Raw genomic sequence first — 19,037 nt, 5'->3', positions numbered from 1 at the left:
GGTCGAGGTGGAGGAAAAACACATTCCGAAACGTGGTGTTCATCCAGCCAACAATAACTCCCACAATAACAATAATGGCACGCTGTTAAACATGGCTGAGTGGTGACAGGGTTTTCTCAAAGAGTTCGCAGGGCACTGGTGTTTTTTCGGAGACAGATGGGCGAGGGTGTGTGTTGTGATTTTAACAACAAAGGCACAACTATTTGTTTTATTAACAGGCCCTGCCAACACCAACAGCTTCGCAAAGAGAGGAGGCAGTAAGTGAAAGAAGATTGCAGGGTTGATGCCATGCTATGTTTTCACACCTCCGTTCTGAGTGGCTGCTGTGGCTTTATTTGCGGCAACCCTTCTATTTTCATCTGCCATGCCAACATCATCGCTAACCTTTAAGAAAGAATCTGGACCAGGCTATTGTGGTGCCACATCCATGACGCCACGGCGATGTCGGCTGTCCCTGCTTCGCGCTGTGACATGCATCGCTACTGACAAGCCGTGTTTGCTGATGTCAGTCGGCTGTCTGCTGGCTGGCCCCGCAGAAGCTCCAAGTCTTTCTCTGTCATCACGCCTCTTCTTCCCAACATGCACTGGGGCTGGGTTTCACCGCTGAACATGCCCTTACACTCTCCACCCTCCAAGCGCGCACACAAACCCACACAATACAAACTGCTAAGACTGAGGGCGTCCTTCTTCACTGCAGAGACAAATCCACACATGCTCCCTGAACACCGCATACTTGTGTGCTTAATGCACAACAGATGAATGGCCTCACGACCATGAAAAGAAAGAGGAAAAAACATTAGCCTTCCCACACAATTTGGAGCTGACCAGAAATGTTGCAAACAGCTCAATAGAAATTAAAGGGATAAATGTTTCCAGGTTCATTGTAACAGGAAGATGTGCGGTACATCATAAGGACACCTGATGGAAACATGTTTCTTCCCGGCTCATTACTTTCTTTTAAAAGATGATTAAAACATAAACATAAACCTGACTTAAACTTACTGGAGGCCATAAATCCGAGCGTTACCGAAATTAGGCGGTAATGATTCATCGTTTCAAAGTTTCTTCAAATTTTTCCAAACCTTTTTTTTCATGAGTTGTTCTTTCTTTAACCAAAAAGAGGAAACTGGAGTAAAAAGATGAAGTGCCATGACTGAGAAAAAAGAAATGGGAAGGAGGGAGGGAGAGAGAGACTGAGACAAAATCAAGAGGAGAAAAATGACATCTCCATATTAAGGCCTGTGTTGCCGGTGTCAGTTCTAATTTCACAGTGCCTGTGGGGAGCCGAATGCAACCAGTCAGCTCTGGTCTCATCTCGTTCCCTCCTCCATTTTGACTGGGGGCCGACGAATCCCAGGCTGGGGGGGGGGAAAGGAATATTACTGGCAAATTGGTTTTAGATTAAAGGAGGTGGCGAGGCATTCTGCTTTCTCAGCTCTTTCCCAGGTGCACTTAATCTAATTTCATTAAAGAGATGAGGACGGATGATCACTTGTGTCGAAACATTAAGCCCGTCCATTTTTCACGTCCATAAAAAAAAAAAAAAACGTTGGGGTGTCAGCGGCCTGGTGGGTGGCCTGTTTGTTATTGAATAGGATGATGCTCAGAGACCAATCTGGATCTTTCAGAGCAGCAGGGGATGTAGCAGGGGTGGGGGCATACCTACATGAATAAATAAATATATATATGTGACAATTTGTTCTTCCTTTTCCAAGATGCGACAGAGGCGGAGCAAAGCCTGACAACGCTGGTATTAATCGAAAGAAAGCAGGTAGTAATTAAAAGAGTAAAAGAGTGGTGGTGTTAACGGTTCCATTTAAATCCTCACAGCGGGCTTGTTTTTTTTTCTTGCAGATGCACTGCCGGCTTCACAGGGCGCACCCGCCAATACATCAGCTGCGAGGATTCCACGAGCTGACGAGCCATTACCGATAAGCCGGCAGAGGCGCTCCGACGCAGTGATATGGCATTCAGTCTGCACACAGCAGAGAGATAAGAGGGTGGAGGAGGAATTAATGTGTCAATCAGAGCCTGTGCACTGCCCTGGCAGATGAGTAGACCCAAGCCATAAAAGAGCTCATAGACAGGATGTGGTAATGGTCCTCGGAGACTCCCCCGGAGACAGATACACTCTGCTTGGCAAATATGACCCAATAGAATTAACCGACCTGGGTGTCCTCCGCTGCGGCTATCGCCATGCAGCAGTGGCGGTGGTAATGCACCTTACACGAGGCCGGCGTGTTAAGGGCTGCATGAAATACAGGCGGCTCGTGGTAATGTTTCGCGCTCAGACAGACCACGACTGTATTATTTGCACAGCCGAAAGAATATAGAGGTAACTGGATGAGCCTGCGAGGACGGCAAAGTGGGGCCTAATGGAGATAGGATGACACTTCAGGAGAGTGCATGAACAAACGGAGGACAGATAAATTCCACTCTGTGTCTGTCTCTGCCTCTCCAATGAAAGAAAATGACCGACTTGACTTGGAGTACCTCAGACATTGTCAGAGGTTGACAGGATTGGGTGGTTGATGGATAGGACAGGCGGAGCAGGGAGGGCTGGAAGCTGATTTTCAACAATTGTAGTAGCTGAAAAAAATGCTTTGAACACTTCCCGGTGTTATGTTTATGTCATGGTTTGGGAATTTTCAGGGCAAAATACATACCGATAAAACCACAAAAAAATAGATGTTAAAGCAACAGTAGGTCGTTTTTCACTTAGTAACTCTGACGTATTGTGCTGGAGCATTACTACTTGCTTTACAACCTACGTCACACACCAACAGCTGGAGCTAACAGCTAGCTATAAGAGACAACAGGTCAGGGCAGTGCCACCAGAGAAACATAAGAGGACATTATCAGAGGAAACAAAGAAGAAAGCTAGGTGTTACCAAAAAGACCTGGTGTTGTTATTGGACAACTAAGACTTCACTTTGCCTGTTTGCTTTGTCTTGTGCTGTTCTGCTGGCTTGATATTCGGTTGTGTAAGTGAAGTTGTCGACTCGCTAGTTCGACCCTTTTCAAAGAGGTTTAGCAAGTTGCTCGTCATTCTTTTCATTATGTTACTTTTTATCTCCAATTTCACGACAAATAAAACTAAAATGTCTACCTTGTCAATAAACATTCAAAAGACGAATAATACAGAACCAGGCTGTGTATTAAATAACACGTCCTATTCACAAATATGTGATAAAGTTGTGATATGCCTATTACACAAGCATTCATATTTGTGAAGAGCTGAACAGTTAATCTGGGGTTTGTAAGAACATTTGAATCAACTGACAGTCACACATGAGACATGAGGTGGCTCAAAGTAGTTGAATCAAGAATCAAGAATAAATAATGCTCCCAGTGTTACAGCATGGCCTCAAACAGACACAGTCCTTGTATTGCAAGTGGTAAGTTCCTTCATGAGCATCTCATTTAGCATGGCTATTTACAAACACACCAAGTGCTGCTTCAATAACAGCAGAGACAGCCCCGGGGTGCAGACGGTGCAAAATCAAGGCTGTTCCTTCAAGAAATTGAAATCGCTTTCTGAATCCTTGTCATTGTGAGACATCATGTAATCTCAACAACATCCGAGAGGCCTCTCAAGGAGAAAGGCCAACGATCAGGACGCACGCAAAAACCCAGATCCCCATCGCCTGCTCCTCGCGGGCTGGGCCGACGTCTTTCCAGCTGAACTGGTGGTGAACCCGGTGATCTCCGGAGAATTCAAGTCTGACGTGTGGTGGAGGCACATCGCTGCGCGCCATCTCCGGCGTCGCCTCGGAACAGGCGGGCCCTCGCGAACCCCCCCCCCCCATACACCCATCTGCAGCGACTCCGCTGTTGCTGCGACGACGCGTCACTTCTGTTCAAACACAGTGTAACTGATTGCACCCCGAGGGCACACCTGGAAGCAATATTCTAATTACGTTAATCTGTGAAATCCCGACAATGTGGGTGTTCAGGTGGCTGCTAATCTGATGTGAAAGGACGCTTTGTTTTCATTGGAGAGATACGCGAGGAGCTGGCACCTGTTTCGGGCGAAAACGCGGCAGAAAATTATCGCTGTCGAGTTCTCCTGAGTGCGGGCAATTACAAATGACAGTGTTTGTCTTCCTCCTCATGGAACCCAATTGTTCTCCCACCCTCTCTCCCTCTCCCTCTCCCTCTCTCTCTCTCTCTACCTGTAGTGACGGCCTGTCAGAGCATTTCTCCCCAGTCCTCTTGTTTCCTCCGCAAAATTTGATACGGATGATTCGTAACTCTCATCACCTTCGTTGTGATAATGTGTGTTTCGGAGGAAATGAAAAGGTCAGCGGCCGCGCTTCAGCCTTTATCCAGATGTTCTTTTTCCGTCTCTCTTGCCCGCGCTCCTGCCAGACGACACGTGCAGCAGTTTTCCAAAAATTCCACAACAGTGAAACTTGTTTTGGAATCATGCTGTTGTTCGGTCCTTGTTTCCTGTCGGCCACGGACGAATGCTTTTCTTTGTTCAATACCTCTCCTCCTGGGAGCGCAGCATTACCATTATAACAATAGAAAATATTAAAAGTTACCTTTGGGCATCTATTTTTACTTTGATAATAAGCTGTCAAACACATTGTGGTGTTCACATTGTATGTGACTGATGACGTGTTGCTATGTTAGGTGTGGCACTGTTTCCAATTGTTTTATCCAATGATGTTGTTTTGAAAGGGATATCATATTGGCTGCTTTGTACTGCCTCTCATACGATTTCAAAATAGAGTTCTAAATTAGTCATTTAAAGGGTTTTCTGAAGTCTTCTCTGATTTTACAATCTTGTGTGCGTTTGCATGGAGGTTTTTGTGTTCCAGTGTTTGTGTCTTGTCACATGCTGCTCTGCTGATTTGAAGATAGCAGCAAGTTAAGAGGAATATTTGGGACTATACAGTATTTATTTTCTATGATAGTTCTGTAGTTAGCTTGTCTGAGCTTTGTTACAGACCTGTAGTCAAACATTGAATCTCAAAAGGTTCAAGACTTAGCCTTAACATGCTAGAGTTGAGAATAGAAAATAAGAACTGAGTGTAAAGCTTGAAGAGACAAAAAAAAAAAAAACACAAAGTAAAGGATGTAGGAGTGAAAGTCAGTAGTTTTACACACTGTAGCTAAGGAAACAGATTATGTGGCTGTAGCCTTGGTAACAACTTTCCTGTTAATGTCCGCACAATGGCGTCCAGACTTCCCCAGCACTTTGATTTTCACATTTGATGAACAGGGCAGGAGATTCTCTGGTCACATGCTTTCACAACAACAGAGAACTCTCTCAGGCCAGGGGTGTTGCAGCAGGCAGAGGCAGGACGTTATTATTAATCCCAGCGCAGAGATCACATGTTTTTGTCCAACAGCACATTGACACCGACATCGGCCTGCATCACAAAAAGCTCTTGAATCTTGCTGTCTTTCCAAATAGACGTCTTTGCAGTCTTCTAAATTTATGGCACTCTTTTTCTTTTTCAATCTGACATGTCTGTTTTCTTCTGTTTTTTCAGTTTTGCATGTTAGAAACTTCATCAGCAGGCCCACTTGCTGGCGGTGAATCCCCAGCATTATCGCCTCCTTCATTCTCACATGGGCTCACTCTGACATTTTATGAACTACTAGTTCTAGGAGGATGGAGGGAGAAACTCTGGAGAGCATCCGCAGCAACTGACTGAGACATTTGTTAGGACATTATCCAGAGCTCGGTACATGTCTGGAAGCAGCTTTGGTGATTACCTTTTTCCTTTGCAAAGTATTTTGCTGCCTTGGTTTTTGGAATTCACATTAATGGTTTAAGTGTCATATGTGCAGTATTAAAAATAGTTCACTTACAGTCCACTGAGTATGTTTCCCTCAATGCATTGTAACATGGAATAAAAGTGGTGTTAGTAACGTGACCTTGGTATTTTTCATGTATTGCATTTACTGTAATAACTCTTATGAACCTGTCATATATTTACAATGTAAAAACTTATGTTTGACAAGCTAAAAAAAACACTTCAGGACTTAAGTGTGTGAGAGGAGAAGGGTCTCAATAGACGTCTGGCACTTGACAGTGGGCTGCGTAATAATTGGTACAAAACTCAACAAACAACGGAAAACTTGGCAGCCACGTCTAATAGTCCACCACGTCTTGAACTATATCCCAGTCCACCCAAACAGCCAAATATAGCTGCTGCCAGGCCCCAAATATGGAGCTGTTTTTACTGAAGAGAGTGAAGCTAACACCTCAACAGCAACCGCTCCACTAAACTGCCAGCGGATTGCTTGTTTTTTTTTCTCTCGTGTTTCTTTGAGTTGTGTTGTTTAGTGTAAAAGTACCAAACTTTTACACATTACATGTCAAATTGTGTGACATTTTGTAGAAATGTTACAAGTCTCTAGTAACTAATAAAGCGGGAGGTAAACAAGGCCCTGCAAAAGAAACACCGCGCGAGCTTCCCTTCCCTCTCTACCCCCCACAGTGATGCCAGGGCGCCGTATGGTGACTGACAGGCCCGCTACGTCTCTCTGTGGTGTCAGCTAGCTAGCGCCCTCGGTTCCTTCCCGCTTCAATGAAGAGATTAAAGCCTATTGACTTGCCAGGCTACAGTTAATGCAAATTGGGCCTGCTATCAATGTATTATTTATAGGGAAGAGCAGCAGACATTTCCACAGAACTGGGAGCTAAGCTTACAGGAGATTAGGCATGCTATCTCATTCATTTACCAGGAAGTAATTGCTAAACTGTGGAGGAATTAGGAAACGGTTCCCCGAAGGCGTTTCATCTTGTAACCAGGTGGCTGCCATCAGCCAACCACCTCCAAGCCTGTGATAAACAAACACACAGAGGTGAAACTGATAGACTACATCTGTCCAATTGTCAAAAGCTTAACTCCTGATGACATCCCGGGTAGGACATAAAACACCCTTATGCCTCTTTTTTTTTTCTGAAGCACAAGCAGGTGCTGGTGCAACCTGCAGTTCTCATTTTCCAAGTCCACTGACGACTACTGAGGAAACATTAAGATTACACTCAATCACATTTAGCCACTGAGTAAAACTAAGAAATGCTTTCAAAGCTCATGGACCTCAAAGAGTGTCTCATAAACTGATTCTCAGCTACTTCATCTCAGCCAGAACGGAAACAGCACAAGTGAGCAGCTGTCCCTTCTGCTTTCCATCTCTGATTAGGTTAGGCTTGTGGAACCGCGTTGTAAAACACTTTCTAATCAACTTTGTTAAACAACCGGCTGTGTTTTCTACATTGTACCTTCATTTTAGTAGAGAAACAGGAACGTGTTTGAGGGACTGAAACATAATCAGCAACGAAAAGCTCTCAAATAATGATACTCAAATGATAACAAGGTCAAACTAGAGATACAGTATTGCTGTTAAGTATATGACTGAAGCAAACAGATACAGGTGAGTAGCGATTCAATTAAATACACAAGCATGCACACACGCACAGACAAATGATCAACACGAGATCTATTACGTTTCGCATTGACCACTGGTAGTCGAGTCACAACTTAGAAGAACAAATCAGGTCAGTGAATACACATTTTTAAATCTAAATCGGTGCTAACAGCGTTTCCGAACTTCTCTGTTTTAGGAGCTCGAAACACTGGGGTGTTTTAAAACTGTGTAGATGCAGCCTGAAGCTCAGTTTGTTACATCTGCTGGGATCAAGGCTACAAGGCAGATTCAAGACATATTCACACATAAAATGCTCCAAAAATAATGGGTGGCATGTTGCTTTATCTTTTTATGCTGCAAAACAAAAAACTAAACACTGAAAAACCAGCTTCTACCTGTACCACATTCCCCTTGTCACTTTCTTTCTCTGGAAGATGCAAATGATCAGGACGGCAAGAGTGTCTTTTTACCGCTCGTCTTTTTTTCCCTGCTAACGGCACACTATGACTGTCTCCCTCCTTTATTCAAGAGCACAAATTTGTTATTCACATTCTCAGCCATTTCATGTGGTGGGTGAATAAACACAGGAAAAGCAGCCTTACCTTGTCGTCAATGTCACTCCCGCTGTCACACTGTAAAAGAAACAGAGACAGAAAATATAAGGAATTATTCATTTGCCCCCCCCACCACAACGCACAAACACACACAAACACACACGTACATGCACACGCATACACACACACACACACACACACACACACACAAGCTCATAATCAGTGCAGATGTTATTTTTGTGTGCAACCTCTCATTCACTGACAGCTTTCAGTGCAAACAGCAGAGGATGAAGAGGGAAAGGAGAGTGTGGTAGTCTAAGAGAGTTTTTCAAGTTTCAAAAGCAGCACACAGCCGCTCAGAATGCCATTCTGGTCTTTCTGTGGCAATTCAATGCTGCAAATTTACAAAAGATTAGAGAACGAATAATACTATACACTGAATATATTATAAAGAGCCTGTTCAATGACTTTGTATTCAGCTGGAGCTTGTCATTTAGCCTTTTAAGGGTGCTTTAAAATTGGACGATGGTAACTCAAGGACACTGAGTGCTTAGTCTATTTGAATACTCAACACGGTGCCTATTAAGTGTGGTATTTCAAACCCGCCTTGTGACAAACTAGTCTTTAATTTGTATGTCGGACTTCCGCAGGGATAAAGGAACCAAATAACAAGAGAGGTTTGTATGGTGAAATATGCCTTGTCTCGCTCGGTCAAAGGCCAAATCACCCTGTATTCAGCTAAGAAGAAGTCGCAGAACGGAGTGATCAGGCTCGAATATCTTGAGACAAGGTTCAGCTTTTAGAAAAAGAGAATAAAGTCAGACCTTGTAACTAACAAACAGACTATGGGAATACTGCAGATACGGAGGGTCTCAGAAAGAGAATAATAGAAAGAATATGATTAAACTCACACACATACTGAAAATTACATTCACTGAGTCTAAACGAATGTGTGAAGTCAAGGTAACTTCAATAACACTTCAGGCCTGGAGTTTTTGATTGACTTTTTTATTCTTTATGAATAAAGTTGAAATACTGATATTTTTATAGTTATTGCACACATCACTGCATTCCTTCACTTAAATCCGACTCACAACATCGTTGCTTCCATTTCTCGCACTGCTCTTGGCTGGTAACTCCCCCCCCCGAGACAGTAGTTGGTGAAGTTGTGGAAACAGGAGTGGACCCACCGCGGGCCGGTCCCTCTGGACCTCCCAGCAGGATGCATGAGTTGTAGAACAATTCAAGCAAAGAGCCAAATAGAGAGGGAGAGGCCCCTGGTGAAAAAACTGCCTTCAATCTGTCAATTAAGTCCCTGTGGCAACATATTTAAGTGGACCCTCTTTATTTTGTTTGACTCCCTTTCAGAGCTGGGCACAATGAAAAAGGAGCTGGGTCAATGGAGGCATAGCGGCCCTTTGTTGCAAGTGCGGTGGGTCTAAATGTATAATTAAGTAACGAGAGTAATCAGTGCAAGGGCTCAGCGGCCAAGTTCTCTCAGGAGGGAAGAGTGGGGGGGGCTTCGATGCACAATGACTCGTCCCATTCCGCAGAGACAAGGGATACAGCAGGAGACCTCCATGGCAAAAGACGTCTGAGTAAAAACGCCCTGACTCGACCCCTTAGGGGGGATTTGTTGTTGTGTTTGCATCTCTACTCTGCAGAATAAGAATAAGAAATGTCTAAGCTCCCACTGTTCACACTGAAGCAGCCTTACACTAGACAGAGAACAAGAATATGCACCTGTCACAAGAAGACTTTCGAAATGATGCTTGATATAAGGCTTTCTACTGGCTCAAGAAACTGTTGTTAAAGCTGCTTTCAGACGTGCACTGAAGTCCGGATTATCTCCTGAAAATATCCCGGGAGGCTGTATGTGACAACGCAGATATGTGAGTCAGGTGCTTCAGACATTGTTTAGAGTTTCTGCTGCCAGTTCCCAGGTAAAAACTCTGGATAATGTCCGAGTGAGCCCATGTGGCATCAGAACAGGAGATTCTCCGGCGGATTCACCGCGAGAGGAAAATAGCAAGAACCGGGGTCAATAAACTCAACACAAAATTGCCTGATTTCTGCAGTGGTATTCAAACATTATGTCCTGCTGCATTCTTAATTTCCAGAAAGGTATGAAAAATGCATTTTGCATGTATAAATATTATGAAATGTGTAGTTAATATTATTAGAGAAACCAAAAAAAAAATATTTAAAAGTGTTTTCTTATTGAAATATCTATTCAAATAAAAGAAAATATCTAAATATTTGGCCCATAATAGATTGATGACAAATAATAACAAAATGAGGAAATAAAATTCTCCAATGTTGAACTGCAAGTAAATACCCACATGCACTCGTAAAGGAAAATTAGAAATATCGGCCACGCAACATGTCTCTTTTCTTCTGGGGAATGTTTGCAAACCCTAATTTCCGGGATTTCGCTTGTCAAAAGACCTTCATTACAGAGTGCAGGGCATTAAGAAGACAAAGTGGCTTAGGCGTCTTGTCAATCAATTCCCCATTCACGCTGCAAAGCCTGGACAAATTAATTGTCAGACATTTCTATAGTGCTTGTTAGGGCCACATCACAACCTGTAATCACCACCCATTTCTTCCCTTACCACTCTGGCATTTTATCTGAAAGGAATCACAATCATAATAATGTTTCTCTCCATCTGGATCCATCTTCAAATGACAAAAAAAGGGAAAATTGATCCAATCTCCCACTTCGCCCAGCCCCCAGGAAACCGGTGTAAATGTATTGTTAGCATGCGGCTGAACGGATGACAGCGATTCACAGCGGTTGTGAGCTCCTCTCTATTACTAGGGACGAGTTTAAACCCCAGGTGATGGAGATGAACAACTGGCTCGCTCTATTCCCCGGGTGCAAGCTTGGCCTTGTTGTTGTTGCAGTAACCATGACACAAGAGATGAGGCCTCACAAGACTGGGGCTGGCGAGGAGGAAAAATAATATCAAAAGAGCACAGCATGGTGCTTATCCTTTTACAAGAAGCATACACTGCAGCGGAGCATAAAGAGGAATACCAGCTATGGCTCAGACAGAGAGAGACACAGCCCAGCAGGGGAGAGAGAGGCAGGTGGAAAGGGGGAACAAAACAACAGAAAGAAAAGGCAGGGGGGATGCTATAGAAATGAGGGGATGGATGGATGTAAAGGGTGTTAGAGCAGGTTTTGTCAGTACTGTAAGTGACTGCCCTATTGGGCTATTACACTTGGTTGAGTCAACGAAAGGAATGCAATGAAGCTATGAAAGTACAAGATTGGAAGAGTGCACGGGTGTTAGAGGAGGACAACGTCACTCAGCACCCAATGGTTCTGTGAATATGTTCACCAGGGTGAAGGCTCTCAGCCAGCCGGCACAAGAAAACCAAGTGGTGAAAATCAAACCCCAAACTGAAGCCTCCCTACACAGCACGTCTGGTGGTCAGAGGGGACATTGTTAAAATCGTAGAGATACGCTCTCACTAAGCAGCCTGACAGCAGCCAAGCCCCTTGTGGATTGTTTCTCTCATAGATGTTCACAAACCCCAAAAAAGAAAAAAAAAAGAAAACTGCCTGGCTCTTCGGAGGCAGGGAGCAAGCAGAAACATCTGCACCTGGCAACCGCCAGCTACGAAGTGTAACAGGGGACCAGCTTCAGCGAACGCCTCCACAGCCCTCCCTCCGAACCCTCCTCCCCACAGCCAGCACATCAGACAGATGCGTTTGACATTTACATAGCTTTCAACACTTCAGAGACTGGAGATGTATTCCAGCGGCGGTCCTGGCAGGAGCTGGGCCACGACCTGGGCTGGCCCCCTCCACAACCCTGTAGCTCAGCCCTTAAAATGAGGCAGGGCTGAGCAGTGAGGAGGAAGAGGCGAAAAAAAAAAAAAAAAAAACACAGTGGGAGGATGGAATGGATGTCTCGATCCTCCTGGATATTTTCTCTGGCAGATTCTGATAGACGTGCAAGGGGAAGACGATAAGCGTTGTGCATCCCGGAGCACATTAAAACGACTGGCCAAATGAATCACACAGTTCCACTTGTCACACGCAGAGGACAGTCTGCCATGAGTTCTCCCAGAGAGATAGTGAGAGGGGCCGAGGAGGAACTTGCCCAGCTAGCAAATGCTGGCATGGCGTCAATGACTGTCTGTATGAATACTGATCTCCAACCTGTACTTGCTACGAGATATCTGGAGCAAAAAAGTTATGTCACTGTCAGCTCCTTCTCAAAATAAACTAAGAAAAAGAATAAGATGTGATAATAAATTTGTATATTACATTTGTGTTTTAACAATACAATTTGAGAAAGATTATAAGGTTATAATCAAAGTCATTGTAAATTGTGTAATCACCAGATTATATTGTAACATTTTGGATATAGCTACTACACCATGATATATGAAACAAAATGCTTTGTACTAGTGACTTAATGAAAATGTTGAGAGATAATAAAAAAAAAACATGAAGAATTGAAAATTGGCCACAAAAAAAACGTGAGACTGCAGCTTCTTTACTTAATCCCTTGTCCAAGCGAATATGGTGTCGGACGGATATTGCAAAAACTTCCTACTGAGCAGGGAGAACTGGCTTCAGTTTAGAAGAAATCCCTGGGGGGACGTGGACTGAGAACCCCCTGATAGTAAGGGAGAAAGCACTGACAGCCCCAGATCTCCTAGTGAGAGAGCACACAGAGGGGGTAATGGTCCGTTTAGATAGTTGAGGACCAAAGCGGTGTCAGCTACAAGTGGAACAACACCAATTTCCTCCTCCAATTTCCCTCCTGCAGAGGCTGGGATGAGGTGCAGGGACGTAAGTGCTGTGGCCACTCTGATGGGGCGTGGAAGCGGGGCCTCAGGTCCACTGAGGGACCTCCCGGCTGGCCCTGAAACAGCAGAAGGATATCTGAAGTTTTCTTTGGCCTCGTGGTGAAAACTGAAGCCTCACCTTAACTTCAGCTTTCCTAATATATCAATTAGGCAGATGGTTGGTTGCGTCCCCTTATGTTTTCATCCTTCCCGGAACAAACTTCAAAAGTCATGAGTAACAAAGGCTGAGGCGATGGAGTGTGCTTGTACATGTGCTTACATGTGTGTAAGGAATCGAAATTGCCACATGAGGAAATAAATATACTGTGCACATAACTGGGGCAAAGAGCCTTTGGAGTATGAGTGGTGGGGCTGTATTAATATAAGGGTTTACATGGCTTACATGTCACCACTGCATATGACTCTCTCAACCACACAGAGAAAAAAGTGATTGCTCTTGACCTCACTAGTCTTATCTGAAAGCACCACCTAGCAAAGTGATTTGATCACAGGAACAAATCTATACAGCCATTTGACCCCTGACCTGCCCAGCAGGCAGCATGGGAAGTCAGCTGATTACCCTGGGTCAGCCTAGGAGCTCTGGATTAGGAAAGTATTGATCTCAGTGAAGATGTGAGTTCTAGAGGGAATGAGATTGAGAGAAAAAACTCTGCTGGGTAGAAATGATATCGACCAGTAGGAGAAGCCGAGACAGGCTCGCACGTAAAACCATATTTGAGCTTGGGACCTAGGAGGCTGTGCAAACAGAGAGACGGCTTCGGCAAAATCTCCCTTCACCGCGGCCCATTGAAGAGGACAGAGAGAGAAGGAGAGAGACAGAGGATTGGAGAAGACAAGCTTGGAGAAATGCTCTTTGCATTATCCAGACACAGAGGCCTCTGGTTCAGGGCTGACACACTTCAGGGAAGAGTCAGCAGGGGCCATGTAAATCAAGCCGGGGTGAGGAAAGATATAGTCCTGACTTGGGGCCAAGCTAAGCAGAATTTAACATTACCCAGAGTCCATGTAAACAGCACTGGGACCTGGCAGGGCTCTGTTTCACTTCCATGCAAAGTATGTGGCGAGGTCGAAAGAGGAGGAAGGGGAGGAGGTCCTCGGACAGATTGATGGTGATAGCGGTGGAGGGTAAACTTGAAGAGCTGTCCCCCTGCTTCACTAAATCAAAGGACCGCCTTGTCCTTTCCAACAAGAAATCCCTCAACCTTTGCCTTCAGCACTCGCTGGGGGAGGGACAGAGCCGGCTGGGCTGCCGGTGCAATCCTTGGAGGAGTTGGGCGAGGGAAAAACAGACAGTAATGGCAGATGTACGAGGGAAGAGGGAGCATTTATTCAGCTCAGAGAGAAAGCGGAAAACTGGAAGAAAACCTGAAGGGACAGGGAATATACAACTGTGTTATGAATATAGTCATGGAAGAAAAATGGAGACATAGGTAAGAGAGAATGAGAGAAAAAAAAAAACTCCACTGATTTATTCTTCCATCTCTCTTTTATGAGACTCCCTTCAGCTTCATCTTGTCCCTGTTGACCATGTGACTGTAGCTAGCTCGCTCTCTTACCTTCAGAGATGAGCACACACACAGATGTTCACGCATACACAACCCTCAGCACCTCCCAGTGTTTTGACATGGCTCCGGGCCCAGTGTGGCTGAGCTGTAGTAGCAGACACTGGGCATTGGAAATTTAAGTCGGGGCGTAGGAGAAATTAGGCGAGGAGGCAAGGAAATGGGATGTTGACTTGAAGTGGCCCCGGGGGCAGCTGAGAGTCTCCCTGTGCAGCTCCGCTGGCTGCCTGACAGTTTGATGGAGCGAGTGGAGGCTTCCCCGCGGCCCGAGCCACCGTCTCCAACACTGATGTAGCTCAGTGAGGAACAGATTGAGCCTCCAGGCATCGCTCTGTACTGGTACTCCCCTCCTCTCTCGCTCTTTCTCGCTCTCTGTACTGCTACTAGTAGCTCTGTCGCACTCTCACTAATCCTGTCAAGCCAACACAGAGACTCGTGTACACGCAGCACATATGCATGCATCCCCATACTATATGTGTTCGTACAAAAATCACAAAGTGTATGCACGCAAAGGTACACAGAAAAAAAAGCCCACTGAGAGCCTGGCTCCTTCCTTCCTTCTCCTCCCCACGACAGTAATGTGATGAGCACTACAGATGCTGTTTACTAAGCTCTGGCCGGCGCACAGGGGGAAGGAGGCGGAGAGGGAGGGTGGGATGGAAGAAGAGGCAGAAGGAGGTAGAGTCAGGGGGCTGGCAGGCCACAGCCATAATGAAAAGAATCTGGCGGCAGCCCACTGTGTGCTGGTCATGAGAAGCATGTGCTGCCGGGGGGCTCTACTGCTAATTTCAGGGGGCAGCCAAGCGTTTCACGCTAGACTTGTCATCGGGCCAGAGGGGGCATTCATACTGGGTGACAGCAAATGCGAGAGGGCGGGTAGAGGGGTTTGGGGTGGGAGTGTTGGGGGGGAGCAAAATGAGAGGGAGAAAGCCTCGGCTCCCATCCCCCTCCCTGCAACTCCTGTCCCCTCTCTGCGATGATCAAACGTTGTTGAAGGCAGCGTACAGAATTACAAATGGGTGTCCTGTGGCAATGGCTGGAACTGGATTCAACTCTCTCCACTCTCTCTCCTCAGGTGGCCATAAGGGGCACACCTCATCCTCCATCCCCTGCTGTCAAATGGGATTTAATACTTATTAATAATAATAATAATAATTGGTTACAAAACAGGCTGTTTATAAGCCCATCCGGATAACGTCACTTACTAACTTAATTTGATATCAAAATATCAACTTATATTGTGATATAGTAAACATTCTGGAAATCTCTAATGGCTGACAATCTGTGATTATCTTATGGTACGTATCACCATTGACTAAGCCAAGCCCGACCATGCCCTTGGTTCCTAGCATCTTCCCCTATCTTCACAGGACTGGCAATCTGTTAAAGGTGAAATGACTGACGGACGCATTTTTAATCAGTGCCATCAACTGGCCTGAGGATTTGGTGAGCACTCAGGCTTTATCTCTAAACGCGGCTAGATAAAATGAGCACAAAGTCACTGGAAATCGTTAAAGGGTTGAGACCAGGGGAAGAAAAAACACAGACGGGGGAAAAACACCCTGTCAGCCTGACCCCTAGATTGTGGATCCAATGGAATGAGAGAGAGAGGGAAGTAGAGAGATGCAGAGGAAAAAGCAGGGGCTACAGAGGAGTTGATGCTAACAGCTGGGCTGCCTCCCCCTTAAAGAAGAGGGGAAAAAAACTGGCTCTAGTCTGGCAGCCAGGAGATGGAAGCGAGGGATGAGCGGGGATGAAAGGAGGAGTGTGAGATATGAAGTCAGTGATGAAAGGTGGGTGGCTGATGGAAGATGAGTGGATGGGGAACAGGGTGGGGTGTGTGTATGTGGGGGGAGGGGGGGGGGGGGTTACCAGCTTGCAAGGAGAAACTTCTGTTCATTGACTCTGAAACAAGCCGTCACACAAGAGAGAAAAGGAATGGATGGGAAACAGAGAAACAGAGACAGGGAGCAGTGTAGAGTGAAGGAGGAGCGAGGGAGGGAGGAGGCAAGCCACATTGCACATCTTCGGGCTGTGAATAATTTAGAGGAGCACTGGGGAGACGAGACGCAGATGAACACAAAACACTGGCAGCGTTTGACCTAGAGCTGCAGCTACATCAGTGCACATCACAGAGCGGAGAGCTCTCTCCCGCTCTCCCCCTTCCTCCCCTCCCTCTCTCTTTTGCTCTTCTCCTGCCTCCCTCTGTGTCAAGGAGGAAACAGCTGTACGCTATTCTTGTTTCATCTCACATTCCATGAAACTCAACAGAATGGCTGACAACTCCGTTTCACAAGGATCTCTCTTTCTCCCGGCCTGCTCTGGGCACATCAGGCGAGCTGGGGGAGCCTCGCAGAGAGTGGATGCGTGTAACTCCAGGTGATGTGGGACAGATACACCAGATACACGTGTGTCTGCACATCCCCTGACACAAGCAGGACTTTAAATGACATCACACTGCACGTGAAGGAAGACTTCCAAAACATCAAACATGATTTTAGCCACCTCGCTGCCACGACTTAAGCAATTATCAGTGTCAGCTTAACACTCCACTGGTGTTAAAACAGTTAAATTTAGCTATTTATTGAGCTCAATCAAGCAAAATGTCTTATATGGCTTATATGTGAGAAAACACCAATCAACAGATTATTATAGCAAAATATTCAACAAGGAATATTCATATACATATATTAATGCATGCCAAAGCTCAGACGAATGATTCACTTTATTAATCTGACTTAAAAAAATGTATTGAAAATAGTATGAATGTAAATAATGTATATGTAATATTAACCACCCAGTACCTGACAGTACTTTCCCATATCAATAAATCAATGCCAGGGGACATAATGCAGTGTGAAGTGAGGGACAGAGCTGTGGGCAGCCAAGCACTGGAGACTGTGGACAGCAGCAGTAAATAATAGCTGCCCTGTGATTAGGCACAGAAGAGGTTAAACAGAGCTTGTTCACGCCGCCTTTGTCAAGGTGCCATGAATCATCTGACCTACTGAAGTGTGTGGGACTGTGTGTGTGTGTGTGTGTGTGTGTGATGAAAGGACCACTGGGCATCTGTGGTGGGAGTGACAGTTGGGCGGACAGAGGGCGGTCTGATCAACCCAGAAGGGAGGGGCCATTTATTACTGTAATTAAGGAACCGTGGGAGGAGGGGAGGAGGGGAGCGCAGAATGTTAACGCACACTGATCTGCACGTCGAGTAAATCTTTTTCGGATAGACGTGATCGTGTCATGTGAGCGGAGAAGTGCTGTGGAGACGAGGACCACAGATGGAGACCAAACAAAACACGAGGTACCTCGGTTTTCTCTCTGTATTTGCTCGCCCCCTCCCTCCCTCCAACACGCTCTCGCTCCCTCTCTCACCGTCTCCTGCCTTGTCTGCGTGGCTGATATTAATGGGACGTCCCTTGTTTGTAAATGTGCCAAGTTGTGTGCACCACTGCGGGCTGTCTATTATAGCAAGCCTCTGGGGCAGCTTTTCCATATGGCATCACATATGGCACTCAGCAGCATCAATTAATGTTGTTATAATACTGATTTTTATGAGCTCGGGTTTCACTCCTTTCCTCTCTTGTCTACCCCGGCACCCCCGGCACCCCCTCCTTCCCCACTGTCGCTGATTCCTTTGATTCTTCAAACTGCCTCTCTTCGATTCCAGAAAAAACCTTTGACAACCGGGCTTATGAACGGCGGAGCATCTGAAAAGTTTTCCTGTGCCAAATTCCGAGAGCTCCTAGCAGCTCCACTGAACCCCACTCAAAGACCTTCACGACCACTTTGTTCCTGCTACGCGGCAGAAGCAGAGGTAACGCTAGTGCCAGCGTGTCAGAATCTTTGCATCTTCTGTGAAGCTGAGAGGCTTCGATCGGTGCAATATGAAAGAACAAAAACAGCCATTACACAGACCGAAGACTGTGTGAGATAATGTAACATATTTGCAATCAAACACAGATCTTATAGCACCGCTTGTACTTTTGGTCGCATTAGCCCAGCGCCGGGGTCTATTAGCGTGTTAAATTAGGCCTGAATATATGCACGAAACAATAGGCAGATGGATGTAAGAAGCGAAATCTGAGGGGCCTTTTTGTTCCCTGGTGCCTTTGGTGGTGGATGTGACAGGAGGGGAACAAGAGCGTAGCAAAAAGCCCCGCTTAAAAAGCTCCCAGCCACACCAGCCTTGTCAGCGTTGCCACAATTAGAGACTAGATCACTGGCGCTTCGCAGCGAGAAACATCTCACCACCACTCCTCAATGGAACTCTTTTGTTTGAGGAACACACTCAAAGCGGGGTTTTAAAACGTTTCGGATGGCTAATCACTCTCAGGATGAAAGGCCCCGGCGTGTTCGTTTGTCTCAGCGCGGGGAGCTTCCCTTGCCGTTCCTCTGTCTCTGATTCTGACTGTTTTTGTTCGTTTCTTTTTCAGCAGGCAGGCGAGGCAGGCGAGCTGGCAGGCAGCGCTGTTTGAAGGTGCAGTCAGACCTGAGTGCAGGCCTGATGCTTTGTAGTGATATTTCCAGCAGCACAATCTCATTACTTTTTGACGTGGGAGATGCGTGCAGGGGCGGATTGTCATTTCACGCTGTCAAAAGTTCCGTGAGGGAATGGAGACGGGAATGGAACTTCAATGACCTGCATGCCTCTGGCTCATCAAGACTGAATATATTAAGCCAAGTAACACAGATA

At 45.7% G+C, this 19,037-nt stretch overlaps 1 protein-coding gene across 5 annotated transcripts in view; it reads right to left on the bottom strand.

The window, feature by feature from the left end:
* The window catches only part of fbrsl1 (fibrosin-like 1), a 288,976-nt gene that overhangs the window by 83,206 nt on the left and 186,733 nt on the right, over positions 1-19,037 (bottom strand). For all 5 annotated transcript variants that reach the window (XM_062384522.1, XM_062384540.1, XM_062384529.1 and 2 more), the window contains one exon: positions 7,995-8,024. In XM_062384522.1, coding sequence (XP_062240506.1) covers positions 7,995-8,024 — 30 coding nt within the window. The remainder of the gene's footprint in view (positions 1-7,994; positions 8,025-19,037) is intronic.

The sequence above is a fragment of the Platichthys flesus genome, chromosome 3 (genome assembly GCF_949316205.1).
Source record: "Platichthys flesus chromosome 3, fPlaFle2.1, whole genome shotgun sequence".
NCBI lineage: Eukaryota > Metazoa > Chordata > Actinopteri > Pleuronectiformes > Pleuronectidae > Platichthys > Platichthys flesus.
This window is presented reverse-complemented; position numbering and strand designations above follow the sequence as displayed.